Source organism: Alnus glutinosa, chromosome 2 (genome assembly GCF_958979055.1).
Source record: "Alnus glutinosa chromosome 2, dhAlnGlut1.1, whole genome shotgun sequence".
Classification (NCBI taxonomy): Eukaryota; Viridiplantae; Streptophyta; class Magnoliopsida; order Fagales; family Betulaceae; genus Alnus; species Alnus glutinosa.
In genome coordinates this window covers 37,562,623-37,579,366 of record NC_084887.1, presented here as the reverse complement: position 1 = coordinate 37,579,366, position 16,744 = coordinate 37,562,623, and the positions used below count along the sequence as shown (strand labels likewise).

Genomic DNA, 16,744 nt, shown 5'->3' with positions numbered 1-16,744 from the left:
TCTTTTTAGGCTTTGTCAACATTACAGTACAATTCGAGCACCACAATTATAGAAGATCCTGATTCAAGTTGAATTAGGGTTCATAAAGCCCATCATTGTTTTGGTTAGAAAAGCCCAAAAGTGTTGGGGACAGCCTTGCTGGCCCGTGCAGTTAGCATAAAGCCCACTAATGGTTTAATCACAAGCCCATATTGAGACACCCATAGGTCTTCAGTCTTCTTACCCAAAATCAAGAAGCTTAATTAATTATTATTTTTTTTTTTTGAAGAAAAGGAGCTTAATTAATTCTAGGGCTTTTTTATTTATTTATTTATTTTAGCTTAATTCTAGGGTCTAGGGCTTTAAAAATCCCTACTCAAGCTCTCACATCTTCACTCGCCGCCGTGTACTCCCTCCAATTAACTGGTTTTTTTCTCAATCCTCTTATCTCTCTTACTCCTAGATCTATCTGTAATTTCTGTTTTGGTTTGAGAATTAGGGTTTTGTTGCGCATGAGAAACTCGACGGTTTCATTCCTTTATGCTCTGTAAACGCGTGTTTGGTTGCTGGGAAAAACCGGAGAGATTATCTTCTATGTTCTTTTCTTGAAGGACTGTGAAAAAAGTTTCGATTGGTATAAATCGGGGTTGAGGTTTTACGATTATTATTATTTTTATTTATTTTTTTTCTAAATGGATGGGTACTTTATGTATTAGCAGCTTTTGTTTTCTTTGCAACCAAACCGTATTGGTCTATTTTTTGAGCGTTTTAGTGTCGATTTGTTCTTGTTTTTCTTTATTGTAGCTGGCCGGAAATTAGATTATAAGCCCCTTCTCTTTTCCTAAAACCCTAAACTCTCTGAGAAATATGAATATTTGGCTTTGTTGGTTCAGATTAGTAAGTGTTTGAACGCACAAACCAAGATGCAGAACGAAGAGGGAGTTATCACCGAGCTTTACATTCCCAGAAAATGGTATTTCCTCTTATTGCCATTCTTTGTTGTACTTGTTTTTGGGTTTTTGTACTTTTCGAATGTGTTTTGTTTGGGTTTTTGAATGAATAATGACTTTGTGAATGCAGTTCTGCCACCAACCGGCTGATTACTGCAAAGGACCATGCCTCTGTTCAGATTAACGTTGGGCATTTGGATGAGAACGGCATATTCAATGGCCATTTCTCCACCTTTGCTCTATGCGGATACATCCGTGCTCAGGTCTTTGTTCTATCCCCTTTTTCAGTTTGATGTGGTTTGCATGATTGATTGAGTTTATTCTTAGTGAAGGACTCTTGGCATTGCTCTGCTTGTGTTATCATTTTGAATGCTTCTTGAAGTATATTGCCAGGCAAGTACTTGATTATGCCTTTAAACTTACAGAAATGAATTGCCCTAGAACCTAATTATCTGTGTTTTATGGGAAATTCTCAATATTGGGATGCCAAGTATGGTTAGCTCTTCATGTGTACTTAATGGCGCCTTACGCTTTTTATGAAATTCTCCTCCACTTATCAAAAGAAAAAAAAAGTACGGTTTAGCTCTTCCAATTTCCTGTTTTCGGATGAATGAAGTGTCTACGTGAAATATAGTGGTTAACAGTAATAGAAACTCCACACATAATCGTTCAGCTCAAATCCTATCATTTGGAAATACCATGGGGATCATGGAACAGGCAGGTGCAGCCGTCTCCTCCTTTTTGTTCAGAACATTGGGGAGGTGCATGATATACATCATGCCAACAACACTTCATGTATTTTAATTGGCCAAGTAAATTAAAGTAAATTAATTATCCTTTATAAAGGAGTATATTGGACAAGTGAACCAAACTTTTCATTGCAGTTCAGCCAATTTGTGTTTGAAATCAAATTAGTGGAGCAAAAAGTTGTGCATGTGTGTTTAGTTCTTTTTTTTTGTGTGTGGTGTGAAAGTTGTATACATAATTCTAAATGGGGGTACTATGCATTCCATGGGACTTTTTTTCTGTTTCTTTCTTGTTTATTTAGCCCGATGCTTTGGTATCTCGATTAGCATTTGCATGAGCACATCTTTCATGAACTGCTTTTTGAAATTCATACAATTTATGCATAGGTTTGTAAATTCATGGGATTTGACTGTCTTTAGTTTTTCTTCTGATTTCTTTTATTTTTCGTATCCAGGGAGATGCTGACAGTGGACTGGATCGTCTTTGGCAGAAGAAGAGAGCTGTCTTACAACAGTAAGGCTAGGGCAAGAGAATCTAGTTAATTTTTGTTTTTGAAATTTTGTTCAAGGGTAATATGTAGACATGAACTTTAAGCAAGATTTGCCTGGTGTGTTACTAACTGTCGTGAAAGCTGCTTTTGCTCACTTATCTTCGACTTCAATGGGACAGATTTTTTCGTTCTGAGTGCCATTCTCTGTAGCACAGGATTGCTCTCGGACCTTCAAGGGAGGGTGGTTGGACTGGGTTTCATCATTCATGGAGTGAATCTCAAATAGTCTCACAATGAGCTCCTTAAAATTTTTCTAAATTTAATTCTAAAAATCTATTTTTGTTGATTTAGCTATTCATTTTTTATTTAAAAAGTGACTAGCTAAATTAATAAAAGTAGATTTTTAGAGTTAAATTTAGAGAAATTTTAAAGAGTTTGTCACAATGCTCTTGGCTCTTTAGATTTAAATAGAGATTTTGACAAATGTTCAATTTAATTTTGATAAGAGTTTCCACAGATCTCCAGTTTTTTCTTTTGCTGGGGTAAGTCGAACTCGTTAATATTAGTCATCCTATGCCTTGTTGCTCATGGAGGTGGTTCCTTTTCAGTTGTGAGCCCTATCTGTGCATGTGTATAACACAGGAAAAATAAATAGATCAAACATGCAAGAAAACACCGACAAAGTAAAAGACCCCAATAGAAAAATCGTTGTTCAAATATAAAACAGAAACGTGAAATCATATTCTGGAAACCGACATAATGGGGTCTGTTAGAATATGGACCCAAGAAACGTGAAATCACCTTTAAATAGCCCCGCTTCTCAGAGGTAACAGGTAACAATGTGTGCAAATAACATATTTTATTTTAAAAAGAATAAGGAAAATGATTTTTGTACACTTGTACACACACACAATGAGTGTGTACAAGATACGTGTGCAAATAACACAACTCCAAAGATAATGTTTACATTAAACAAGATTGTACAACTCTCGTCTAACTTTACCTAGGTGGCATTTTATTTTTATTTTATTTTATTTTTAAAAAACGATGAAACCACCATGGGGAAAATGCTAGGTCATTTTCTTGGAAAAAAAATGAAAAATAAAATATCACAGACGTAAAGTTGGACGAGTTATGTCAAAAGTTGTACAATAATCAAGATTGTATTTCTCAAAATACAATGCTTCTATAAATTTCTATGCAGTTGAATTGCAACTCTATGCAGCTTTCATTTCCTTGAGGTGAAGCAAGTGTCTCAGACAAAACAGAACAAAAGAATAGAACCTAAAAGCTTGTGACACATTTATAATAATAAATAAATAAACAAAGAAAGAAAGAAAGAGAAGAAGAAGCTACACTTGTAACCACATTCACCACTCAATAGGATTGAGTAATAATTTTGACATCCTATCATTCATATATATCTAAAAAAAAAAATGCACAATTTGTGGAACAATCTCCAAAGTTAACTTGACAAGACTACATATGGCGGCCTCTATTACGAAGATTAACGGCTCTAGTTGCCATTGCTCTCAAGTTTGCTCTGGCTAAGGAAAGGGAGCTGCTATATTGCTCATTGGTTCCCCTAAAACCCTCCATGAACTCGTCTCTCTGCAATCTTAGAGCTAATGCAGCATCCTCATCTTGGCTCGGCACCCCTCTTCTTCTTCTCTCCCTTGCATCTCTACTTGAAACCCCAGATGCTCTCTGTGGCCTTTGAGCAGCATCCTCATCTTGTCTTCTTCTCACGCCTGTATCTCTACTTGATATACCAGATGCTCTCCCACTTCGATTCCTCAGACTATCGTAAAAGGCTGTTTCTGGGATTTGACATCCGGCAGCTTCTCGGCAGTTCAAGGCACCGGCTGCCTTCCTTGCTTCTACCTCTTGTGGAAAGAGAAGCTGTATTGTGTTCCACAGAACTGTGTTCACGGTACAAGATCTTCCATTGCTGCAAATTCAAGCAAGAGATACACAAAGTAAACCCCAAAATATATTTCCATAATATAAAAAAGCCTGTAGCTGATTGGTTTTAAATTATTACCTTATTAGTTGTCTGCACTTGGGGCACTTTTTTCCACATTTGTCCGCGGCAGACCTCAAACATTTCTTACAAAAGCTATAATAAAACAAGTGTCAAAATATTTCTTATCATTTTAAGCTTTGAGATAATCGGTGATTTCACGTAATATTAGAGGAGAGGAAGCTAAAGAAACGGTGAAACCGAAGAAACTAATTAGTCCTTCAAAGAAAATTAAAAGAAACAAATGCATGATTAGAATTGGTATATTCAAATTTTAGGCATTTGCTAAGTTAATATGGAGTTTACCTGTGTCCACAAGGAGTAGTACTAGGTTCGAAGCAAATCTCCAAACAAATCTGAAAGCAAATGAGACCCAATTAAAACAAAGAAATCCTGATTTGCTAAAATTAACAAAACTGGAAAAGTTTGAACCATCAAAAGCTTCTTACTGCGCAAGATAGCTCTTCTCTAAGCCTATCCATGCAAGGAAGAGCTGAACTTGAGCAAGAAACACGAGAGTTCTGTTTTGGTGACTCATTTGGTTGGATTTTCTTTTCATCACTCACAGAAGTTTTATTTTCTGACTTCTTTTTCCCATTCTCTGTGCAAGAACAGCGCCCAAAAGCAATTATTTTCTTTCCTTTATAGCTTTCCCAGAAACCAAACGAGAGAGATTTTAAAAATCCTTTTTAAAGAAAAACAGAGAAATTAATACCTTTACTTGCATTTTCTGCTTCATCTAGATCAAGAACAACTATTGGGATTGAAATTGGACTCCTTCTCTGAGCCCTGCGTTTTCTGAAACACAGAAACATGTAGACATGTAGTCTCTCTTGAATTGCCACGAAGTGGGCCAAAGAAATTGAAAGAACAGAAAATAATCTTAAGACAATTAGGCCCGGTGATTTTCTTTCCCTAATTTTCTCACTAATCTGTTGAAGATATGATACAGTTGCATCCAACTTCTTCTACACCGAATACAACGCTGGATCAAACCCAAACTTCTCATAGAGATAAACTTAGTTCAGATAAGGATTGTAAAGATAGTGTAGTTCAATAACAACTCTTGTATTGTTGTTCATCTAAAACTCTTGTATAGTTGATTATAAATAACATACTCAATCCCCTCAATTAAAGTTTATCAAACAGAACATTTAAAAAAAAAAAAAAAAAAAAACATGGTTCTAAATTAATGGTTCGGATTGTTGACATTCTTACCTTCTTGAATTGGTGGGTGGGGTCTTGAACTGCAAATCAGAGCGTCTCTTGGACTTAGACTCTCGATCGGGCGTGTCTTCTACGACAAGGCTGGCAAGCAAAAGAGCCTCTTCATCCCAACCGGCCATGGCGGCCACGGATTTGAATCTGGGGCTGAATATACCGTCCACGTTTTGCCCATGTTCAACTGGGTTTTTTGAGTCTTTTGGACTTTGTTTTGGTTCTTCGCTCACCATTTCTGTGTTAATTCTGGTAGGTTTTTGGATGTGAAGATGAAAGAGGAAAGAAATCGATTCTCTCCTTCAGCAGAGAAAGAAAAAGCTTAATTGTGGAAGGAGGAATCTGGGTATGTCCTGGGAGATCCCATTTTTTCCAACGGTCGAATTTTTTGAATCCGATGCGGTTTGGCTTCTCAAACGGCTATAATTGTGGAGGTTTGTAGAGAGAAGCATACATACTATACGAGTCCTCAAACAACTCATGTTCGGTATCCCTCAATCTGTCACCGTTGGATGGCGATCAGCTGATGATGATGATTCTAGGCTTATAAGGAAATTTAATAACTGGGTGAATTGGCCTTTTTTTTTTTTTCTTTTTTTTCTTTTTTTTGGTGGGGGGGGGGCAGTCATCCAAGAAAAATCCCATTAAATTTTTTATTTCCTAAGAGAACAGTCAAAAAAAAAAAAAAAAAAAAAAAAAGGTTGCAATACCTCGCCATGAGTTTGTGTAAATGAAGGAAATAGTCCATTCTGCTCGAACAAGTACTCGGATAATTCAAAATGTTCAGATACCTATCCAAGTAGGTGAGACTCTCTTTTACACTCACATAATCTTATTCTATTGCAATAGGATACTGCATTGAATCTTAATCCAATAAAATTATTTACAAATTTGAAATTTAATTACTACTTATAATTAAAGTAATTCAAGTGGTGCGTCCCAATTAGTTACGTGAGAATCACACCTTGTGCCCTATGTGACACAGGACACAAGCCTTGTGCCCTTGCTACTTAATGCCCATATCATTTGTGTAAGTCTCAAAACCATGAATACTGCAGTGACGACGGATTTTAAGGCAAAATAAAAGCTTTCAAGAAAGAATTTAGCGAGAGCAATAAAATAACACCACTCCACAAAATACTGGCCTTAATAAGAAGCTTTATATACTGGCCATGGTCTCCCATCAACTTGGTTTGTGGTGATCAAATTAGAAGATGATATCAGGCTTCCACCACTCCACAGATCTAATAAATATTTATCTATTAAACTAAAATGCGTCTGTGCATTTTTAATCCTCACATGCATTTGGGTTGAAAGAATTCCCAATGAGGCAGAAAACCGTCTAAAATTCTATGGATACACAATGGAATTGTATCTGGTTAAGTGTATCTACAAAAGAATCGATCAACCCAATCTATACAAAAGATTTAAAACAAAAAACAAAACGGGGTGGGTGGGTGGGGGGGGGGTGAACTGGAAAAAAATAATAATTTATGTCACAAAGTCATGAATTCCATCTATGCTTTCTCTCTTGTTTTGCTCATCTACATCATGCCAAGGCAAAATCTGGGTCTTGGGGTCTGCAAAGCTCTTCAACACCTGATCACGGAGGCCAGTGTCCGTGACCTCACAAAACCGGCTCGACCAATCTGGGGGCTCAACAGCTCTAGTTCCCAAGCCAGGGGCTCGATCCTTAGACCCTACATTTTGGTCATCCTGCCAATCAGCCACATAAGTAGCCACTCTCCTGTAGAATTTCTCCTTGAACACTTCCCACACTTGGTACTTATAGTGATTAATAACCAGCACTCCCTTGTCCACGTTCACATACTCAAAACCATCCCTCAAATGAAAATGGTGCACCACATTAATCAATGTGGAATTCAATGCCTCAGGCTTCACTATACTCTTGTGCCTCTCCGAGGCAGCCAATCGGCACGTGTATCCAACCGTCACCCCTTGCGGCGGGACATGTTTGAGACCCGATGGCCCATAACTGTAGCACGACACACGCACCTCACCAACATTGCTATACCTAGATTGATTTTGTAATACATCATGTAGCAAGCCTGATGGCAAATAAAAGAACTCATCCACATCAATAAAACCAACCCACTCGCACGTGTCCCGTGCACGTAGGGCACAATGGGCGAACCCGGCTTCCTGCGTCTTGATCCACGGCCACACGTGCCGCGTAATATTGTAATTAGCATTGGCCTTGGATAACAAGGTCATCACATCATCGATCACATTTTCAATATTGTCATCACTATTATTGTCATAGATAAACCAACGTTGTACCCCAATATGGGCATGGTACATGACCCATTCTTTTAAGAACCGTGCCTGATTGCGCAGCATGGTGCATACACATATCTCGTGCTCTTTTCGGGCAGGCGGATCATGTTTTGGTCGGAGCCCCGGACCCAAACCCGGAACCGACTGGGCTATAGAGTCAAATATTCCTCTACCTCTCACTCTAACTGAGACCTTAACTGAATTGTTCATCGTCCTACGAGGGCTACCGCTCAAAACACTAAGAGGGGTTTTGCACCGTACGATCTCCTGGGCGACCGATACGGCGTCGGACCTCAGCAGAAACTTCGGTCTCTTAAAATCCCAGCCGTAAACGCACTCGTATCTGGAAGCGTCAGAGAACCTCTCGGGCCGTAGATTGAGGCCCTTCACGAACACAATCGTGGTGTTGTCCCTGTCGATTACAGCTTCGTAGACGAGCGAGTCCCACCTGTGTGTATGGGGCCCAGCTGGTATGTGGCCGTGCGATTTCAACGCAAGCGAGACGGTGAAGCCACGTGGCGGAAGCGCGCACCGCACGATCTGGTAATCGTCGTCGCCGTCCACACCAACCGGAGGCTTCCTGAACTCTTGCCACGACGGATTGGCAGATAAATAAACGCAGTCGAGTTCCTCTTTGGTAAATAAGCGACCCGAAGGAGGGTAGTTTAGGAAAACAAGAGCCTGATCTGGAAGCATAACCGTTTCTCGAACTGAGATCGACGGCGTCACCGGAGAGTCCCCGGATATTGACTCCATGGCCGGAGCTCGCCATTTTAAGACCACCACTGGCCGAAACGTCTCTGTTCGCAAAACATAAAAATAACAAAATACTTGATGAATTAATCAATTTTAAAAAATATAAAATCAAATTAACAAATATAACCAAATCAAATTAAGATAAACTGTAAGATAAATAAAAAAACTGAAATTTAAATTTTTTTTTTATGTACCTCCGAAGATGATGCGAAAGGTGGAGAAGGTGAAACCGGTAAAGAGGACGCAGGAGAGGACGACGAAAAGAGTGCACCAGAAGAACCTGCTCCACGAAACGACTTCGCGCTGTTTCTTACCGCGATCCTTCGTCGCCGCCATCGCCTCCGCTAAAGGCAGAGACACCACGAAATTCCGCAACACTTACCGCTTCTTTCCTTTCATTCATTTATATTTTGGTTCCTTCGAAGTGGATTTTGAATTTCACCAAAAACTTTCTATTGGGTGCTCGAAACCTCCGAGGAAAGTTTCGTGTTTATGGAGAGGGAAAGAGAAAGAGAGAGAAAGGGGCGGCCACATCGGATTATGGCTTTGCTGATTCGGCCGTTCACGTCGGTTTATATGCGGTCGCTGTAGTGTTAGTGGGTGGCAATCTGGTGCTGCTTGTTCTTTTGGGGAAGCGCTGACCTACCAACCAGGTCATGACACGTCATTACGAGTCAGGGAGTATCTAGTCATTTGGATGAGATAATTGGTATTTATCCGTGATAATCGAGGATGAGACATGATTGTTATACAACTCTTCACCCAAATTTTATACAATTCTAATAATTTTTTTCAAACTAACCATTGAATCTGTTTTCTTACGGTCTTATATATCTAATGGTTAACCTTAAAAAACAGTTATTAGAGTTTGTATAAAAGTTATACGAAAGTTATAAACGTATCATATCTCATTGAGGATAGGGATGTGCTTGTTGCACAACCTTTATATAACCCAAAATATATTGGTGGGACCATGCATGTGGGTCTCACCATGGAATAATGATTCTCTTATATTACTAAAATAAAAAAAATAATTCTTTTATAACTCTCGCACAATCTCTAGACATATTAGGTGTGACTCATATATGAGACCTATATGCATGGGTCTCACCCATTGAGTTTGGATTGTATGGGAGGGGTTGTAAGGGAACCACTCTCCCTCACCAGGCATGCGTTTCACTAATGTGTCTTAAATTGTATAAAAATTGTGAATTTTGATTGTGCAAAAATTATTTTCCTTGAGGCCTGAGGGTAAGATGAGATTTTGTGATTGGAATTGGGGAATGATCCCAAAGTAATATCTTTTAGACTTTTATTAGCAGTAAAGTAGGGGCTAATTTCAAACTAAAATGATAAATACTAGAAACGATATCATTGGATCTTTGAAATAGGAGTACATATAACATCTATAACGTATTGTCACAAATCAAGCCTTTTGTCACCTCAATCGAAAGCGTGACACCTCAAAAATAGGTCAATTTCATGAAAACAAAAGTTTAATTTTGATTTCAAATGAAATCAAGTTTTAATAGCATTAATTAAAACATTTCATGGAATGGCATTGCTATAATATAAATGAGTAAAAGTTATATTCAAGATTATAGTTATGCCACTCCACGTCATATTTTCCGGATTCACTACAAAATAACTTTTGATTCCGTAGCATTACTCGATTCTTATATTTAACCATCTTAACAAAAATAATAATAACTCCATATGAATATTAAAAGATATTTTTAGTTAAAGAAAATCTACAAAATGATTACTATTTTACACTCATTTTCAGTTTTTTTTTTTTTTTTTTTTTTTTTTTTGTTGAATAAAACTCATTTATAGTATCAAAATAATATTTGCGATATGCATAAAATAATTTTCAGTAAATACATAAGCCTAAGATATAATTAATATAAGTTTATGTTAACATCAACACACAAAGTATTTAAGGTGTAATAATTTAAAAACTAAGTGAATTTTGATATAATTATACTTCAAAGTTAAGTTATCATGCAAATCTAATAAGGAATTCAATTTTAAAATTAACCAAAGAATCATTAAGCCATATTAACTTTAATGGAGATTTATTTGTTTGGCCTTAAAAGAGACAAGAAGGGTTTTTATTTTTATGTTTTTTTGTTTTTAAAAGAATTTTTACTTTGTTGAATCAGATTAAAAATATAGTAAATTGCTCTAACAAAATAATATCACAAAAAATGGTATTATTACCGATGAAAAAAATAAAATATAATAATATTATCAACTATTTTCTATCCTATTCTAGATTTGGTATGACATATATATTGAATGTGATTAGAAACAACGTATTTGATTTTTGAGGGGGGAAAAAAAAATACAAAAGTAAGGAAGATAAATTTATTTGAAACGTTTCTATTTTTTCGTTGAGAAACGGGAATAAAGTTTTGGTATAGTCGCACATGCATCATATTGGATACCTTTCGTGTTGAATCGTGCATTTGCATTCCCTTCAAAGATAAGATTTTAAAATAAAATGCTATCAGGTCACTTTTTCCGGACGTGGGCACCCACGTAATCCACTAATCCCAACTCTGCCACGTCATTTTAAAGGAAGAGTCCAGATTTTGAGAAGCTTCTGAAAAGACGTGGGACGGGTGTACCTGGGTAAGGAATGTCTATTGCAATTTGCAACACATCGAATCACCTTTTTTTTTTCTCTCTCTCTCTCTCTAATTTAGTGGTTTCACTTCGAGTGGCGGTGGTGCATATATCAACCAAAGAAATTTTGGTTAGGATGGGGTCCATGGGACACTAATCATGATCCGTTTTGACACAATTTATTGTTGTGATATTTATTATATTCCAAATCTCACGAGGTTTAGAAAGAATTCAGAGTTTGTTTTTGTTCATTTAACGTTTACACGATGTCACATAATTTAATATTATATTTATAAATGAATCCAATCTATTTTCACTTTAAATGAAAAAAAGATCATATTCGGCTGCAAAAGAGGTGTAACAACATAGGTTACTAAATGGTGCTTCCCAAAAGTATCAAAGAGAAAATAGAATGGATAATTGATTAATTGTTAATCAACTTTGATTCTAATCATAATTTTATCTCTTAGAAGGGTTGGATTATGAATAATAATGTAGGTTCAAATCTTATCCACCGTTTGAATTATTAAGTGAAAGGAGCAAACGAATTGTTGATATACTTGTTGAACTAGATTTTTGGATGGTTGGACTAACGATTAGGCTCGTGCAAAATAGGGAGAAATTGTCATCGGAACCCGCTTGTAGGAGATCGAGAAGCCTCTAATGCATAAGTCAATTGAGTAATGTTATAAATCACGTTTTTATATCACTACTATCACATAATGTGGCAATTACAATCAACTATTACGTTAGTAATTGTTTCAAAAAAAAAAAAAATTGATAGTTAGTTGGAACTGTCACATCAGTATCGTGGGATGATTACAAGATAAAAATGTGATATACATCATTACTTAAGCCAGTATGGTATTTGAGAAAGAGAGAACCAAATGGAGAGGGTAGGACAGAGACTATGAATACATGATTTTGGGGGTGTGTAATCACCTTTGTGGGATAAAAGTTATACTTGTACCATTATTCATCCCTTTAACGTGAGGGTCTAAAAAAAAATGATTTATAAATGCTTGTCACATGGTTGGCTTAGAGTTGTTTAATTATTTTTCATGTAGTGGGTGGCTTGAATGGGTCTTTATGTTGAACGGGTTTAGGCATATTTATTGTACCAATAATACTAATTCTAAGTAAGATTACAAATTCAAGTCTTATAGAGTGTTTGAATTAATTAGAAAGTAAATGAAGAAACAAAAAATAAAATAAAATAAAAATTATATACTAATTCTATGACATTAATTAAGTTAAAAATGTTAGAAAAACACTTTTGTTAAAAAATAATAACAATTCTCTTGTCAAGTAATTAGTGGATAAAACTCATCAAGTACAGGCCAGGGCCTAAATTCATCACAAAGATGGTATTCAAGTCAAGAACCTATTGCTAACGAATCACAACCAAATAAACTCAGTCTAGGGATAATCCTCAACTAATGAAGGCGTTATGCAACAAGATGAAAAGCTGTGTAAGGATTCCATACATATTAGTTTTGCTAATGTTATAACTATTATTCGGATTAGGATTACTAATCAAGCTGAATTTGGTTTGATATAAGAATTAGAAACAGATTTTAGTTGATTTGCATGTTTAAGATAATTAATTAATAAAAAATTATTTGAAATTATGGTCTCTCGTACCCAAAAAAAAAAAAAAAGCTCTTTTTAATTATCTCGTTGATTGCTAACCTTTGAACCTATCAGTGCGCTTAGCTTTCTAATGCCCATTTTTTTTAGATATTTTTTGAAAGCCCTCAATCATCTCTTATATATAATTCAAATTAAGTCCATCACTCAACGGACACAAAATTAAAGATACATGAGAACATTTTAAAAATATAGTTAGGTCGCAATTTGAAATTTAAAATCCCAGTTTTATTTTTAAAATTGATTAGATAAAGAGATATGATTCTTTTACGACAATTTTTATTTTTATTTTATTTTTAATAAAAAAAAAAGTAATCATTAGATGTGTATGACCCATATGTAAAAAAATATATCCAATGATTAATTTATTTTTTTAAAAAAAATTATTAAAATTATACAAAAATTATAAACGTATAATTTATCTTAGAGAAATGATTAGGCACGTTAGGTACGTGCGGTGCAAAGCAAATGGGCAAACTCATTTAAGTGGTCAGCTCTCTTTGTCATAAGGCAAACAATCAATCAATTCTGACATTTAAATGTATCTCACCTATAAGATAAGATACATCCCTCGGATTAATTGTATAATTTGCACAAAAGTTAACATCTATCTAATATCTATATACCTCATGACGTAACATCTTCCAAAATTCATTAAGGAAGGCCGACATATTTTAGGCAGACAAATTAGTTTAGGTGTCTAATACCTCATGACGTGACACCTAATCCCAAAATTTTAATTACTTTCTTTTTTGTTTTAAAAAAAAAAAAAATCTTACTTCCTCACAAAAAAAAAAAAACGTCTTTTCTTTATTTATCTTAAAAATAGAGATGGCAGCTCTTGTTTTCTTTTTTCTTTTTTTTTTTTCAAAACAAAAATATTAATAAAGGCTCAAAACTACTTTTTATATTATGTCACATCATACTACTTTTCAAACAAAAAATAAAAAATATTCTCTAAAAAAATTGACAAATAGAGTTGTCTAATCATGAGTATGGAATATCGGTCTTTAAGTTAAACATTACATACATATATAATATCTCCCTCAAAAGGGGAAAAAAAAAAAAAAAAACAAAATATATATATAATATAATTTTTTTCAGTAAATTGTTCTTTCTAATCACAAATCATATGGTTAAAATCTTAGTTCTTCAATTTTCTAGACTAGAGCATAGACATCTGGTTCTTCGAGCTGTTTTTTTTTTTTGTTCCCTTCAAATTATGGCTAACTACACCCTAAAGTGCTTTTACATCCGATTCTTTTTCGTTCTTCATTTTAGACAAAAATGCTAAGTATATGAAAAACCAGGGTAACATTCTCCAATGGGATTTAATGGATATTTTAATGCGAATGAATATTTTAAAGATTGAGAAAAAGTGGGATGTAAAGTGTTTAAAGCATAAGAATGAATATTTTAATGGAGTAAAGAAAAAATAAAGAATGGAATGTAGAGTATTTTTTAAAAGTGAATAATTTTTATTTTTATTTTTATTTTTTTTTAAAAAAAAAAAAAAGAGGGAAATTTTTCTTCAAAATTTGAAGAATATTTTGAATAACTGTATGCTTATGCTCCTATCCTTATTAAAGAATCAAAGAAGAAATGGAAAAAACGTTAACATACAAAACCAACAATTTTACTCTTTCCAGGTGTATCAACGACTTCACATCTACCTATTTGGACAACTTCCTAGATTCCTTCTTTTCTTCATTTAAACCATCCCTAAAATTTTTAAACAATCTTAATCAACCATCCCTGTTTATCTCTGATTTGATTGAGACTGATACTTCACAATGGATTCCCTCGGTTGTTAATTCTGTTTTTGATGATATAAGTGCTAGAGAAATTCTAAGAATGAGAATTATGCAAAATCCTAAACCACAATACATCTGGACTCCATCTGGCTCGGGTAAGTTTTCAATCAGTTCGGCTTATCTTACTCTTGTAAGATCTCACTAGCCTGGTTGCTGTCTAAATGCTTCCTCCTTTTGGAAATCTTTGTGGAAGCTTAACCTTAATGATAGGCTTCGAAACTTCCTCTAAAAAATTGCTTGGAACATTATCTCGACAAAGGACCGTTTAAATGCTGTTCTTCCATATTCTATCCGGTCAAAGTGCCCGTTGTGTAAATGAGCAACAGACTTTGTTCATCATTTATTTTTCAAATGCTCCTTTGCTTGGCTTATATGGCGAAATTCCCCTTGGCCTTTAGGCTCTGCTGCTCTTAATTTCTCTAATATAATAGATTGGGTCAAGCTAATTACTTCTCTCGCTCTGTTAGGGATCCCTCCTCTTGACTGTCAAAAATTCTAGATTTTTGCAGCAGTTTCTTGTGATCTTCTGTGGTATTACAGAAATAAAGCATTCCATGATGCACTATCTTTTAATGCTCTTAAAGTCTCTCAGCATATCAATAAGGTTTATTTGGAGCATTTTATAGCTTGGAATCAAATCCCAGCACATGTGGAACGCTGGATACCCCCTATATTTCTTGGCTACAAACTCAATTTTGATACAGCTATACGAGATATCTTCTCAGCTCAAGCCGTGGTTTGCCGCAATCATCAAGGTCATATTATTCATATGATCTCCCAAATAAACCCTCCCTGTCTTCCCAATTATAGTAAGGCCTTAGCAGCTTCTCTGGCAAGCTATCTAAATTTCAATAATTTTATTATTGAAGGTGACTCTCAAGTGGTTATTTTGTCTATGCAACATCCTCAAAATCTTCTTGATTGGTGCATTTCTCCTATTATATATGATATCATTGACTCACTCTTGGCATCATTTTCTTAGAGTGCTAGGAAAGTCAATAAAAGTGTAAACTTTTGTCCTCATTCAATAGTGCATTGGCCCGCAGCCAGATCTTTTTCTGGCCGCATTTCCACAGCTTTTCCTCCTCTTTTTTCTGTTCCTATTGTAAGTGTGAAAGATCTACCTCCTTTATTAGGTTTATAGTTTTTGTTTGCTTTTAGTTTGTTTTGTTGTTTGGTTCAATGTACTTTTTAAAAAAAAAAAAAAAAAAACGGTTTTACACTTTTATCAGTAGTTGTGTCATTTCAAATCGAGAAACATAAATCAAGACATAGGGATAGAGTATTTCCTTGAACGCTAATTTGGGGAGGCAGCAGAAAATTCCCATGAGATATGAAAGTGATTAAATATATGGAATCAATGTCATACTTCATATTAAATCTTAATTACCTGCCCTCAATTTTGTCTCGTCCATTACCCATATTAGTTTTTCCATAAAACCTACAAAATTTGACAGTCATACATGAAATTTGGGTACTAGCTAGCAGTTAGCAGTTAGTGTGTGTGTGTGTTGAAGAGTTCTAGCAAGGATGAGGATAGAATGAGAATGTTAAAGTATGATTAAATAATTAAATTTATCTCTTTTTATCAACTTAAGTTTTTGGGACAAGTAGTGATTTAACATAATATCAAAGCAGAAGTTATAACAAATCCTGTCTCTTTCATTTACCTATCATTTTAATTAAATATTTTACGTGTTTGAGTCACCTATTAAAAGAGAGTTTGAGCTCACACATGCATGATAGGGAGTGTTAAACTATGATTAAATAATTAAATTTATCTCTTTTTATCGGCTTAAGCTTTTGAGACAAGTGCATTGGGCCACGCACCCCCTCTCAATCCATGAAATTCAGACAGAGAACTCTAGAAATCCCGATCCATTGTAATAGATATCCCATTTCTTTTGGCAGCATTGAAGGAAAAATAACCATCCCAAAAACAAGTTCTAAATTTTTGCTGAAGATGCTGCTAGCTAGTCTGCTTAATGTAGTAAGGCAGCTTCCTCCATTTTTTTTTTTTTTTTCACCTTATTCTGTTTAGACCTGTGGTTTACTTATTTGTTTTTATTTTGTTCTGATGCCTATTGGCTGTTTCCATAGATACAATATCATATGCATTTCAGTGAATTAATTTTCTGCTGAAAGCGATGGAACCCAGAATTCTTTTTATGCTGAAAGGTACTGATTG

The 16,744-nt window shown here is 35.2% G+C and overlaps 2 protein-coding genes across 2 annotated transcripts; one reads left to right on the top strand and one right to left on the bottom strand.

The window, feature by feature from the left end:
• The first annotated feature begins 255 nt into the window (after window positions 1–255).
• LOC133859965 (small ribosomal subunit protein eS21y-like) lies at window positions 256–2,360 on the top strand. Its single transcript, XM_062295554.1, has 4 exons — window positions 256–405; window positions 873–952; window positions 1,060–1,192; window positions 2,131–2,360. Exons 2-4 carry the CDS (start codon window positions 903–905, stop codon window positions 2,191–2,193), a joined length of 246 nt encoding a protein of 81 aa, XP_062151538.1. The 5' UTR covers window positions 256–405; window positions 873–902; the 3' UTR covers window positions 2,194–2,360.
• Window positions 2,361–3,446: 1,086 nt separating this feature from the next.
• On the bottom strand, window positions 3,447–8,999 carry LOC133859964 (glycosyltransferase family 92 protein RCOM_0530710). The gene is made up of 8 exons (XM_062295553.1): window positions 8,656–8,999; window positions 6,931–8,505; window positions 5,408–5,645; window positions 4,905–4,987; window positions 4,639–4,790; window positions 4,496–4,545; window positions 4,211–4,285; window positions 3,447–4,117 (listed from the first exon to the last, which is right to left on the bottom strand). The coding sequence occupies exons 1-8, from the start codon at window positions 8,795–8,797 to the stop codon at window positions 3,646–3,648; spliced, it is 2,787 nt and encodes a 928-aa protein (XP_062151537.1). The 5' UTR covers window positions 8,798–8,999; the 3' UTR covers window positions 3,447–3,645.
• Window positions 9,000–16,744: the final 7,745 nt, after the last annotated feature.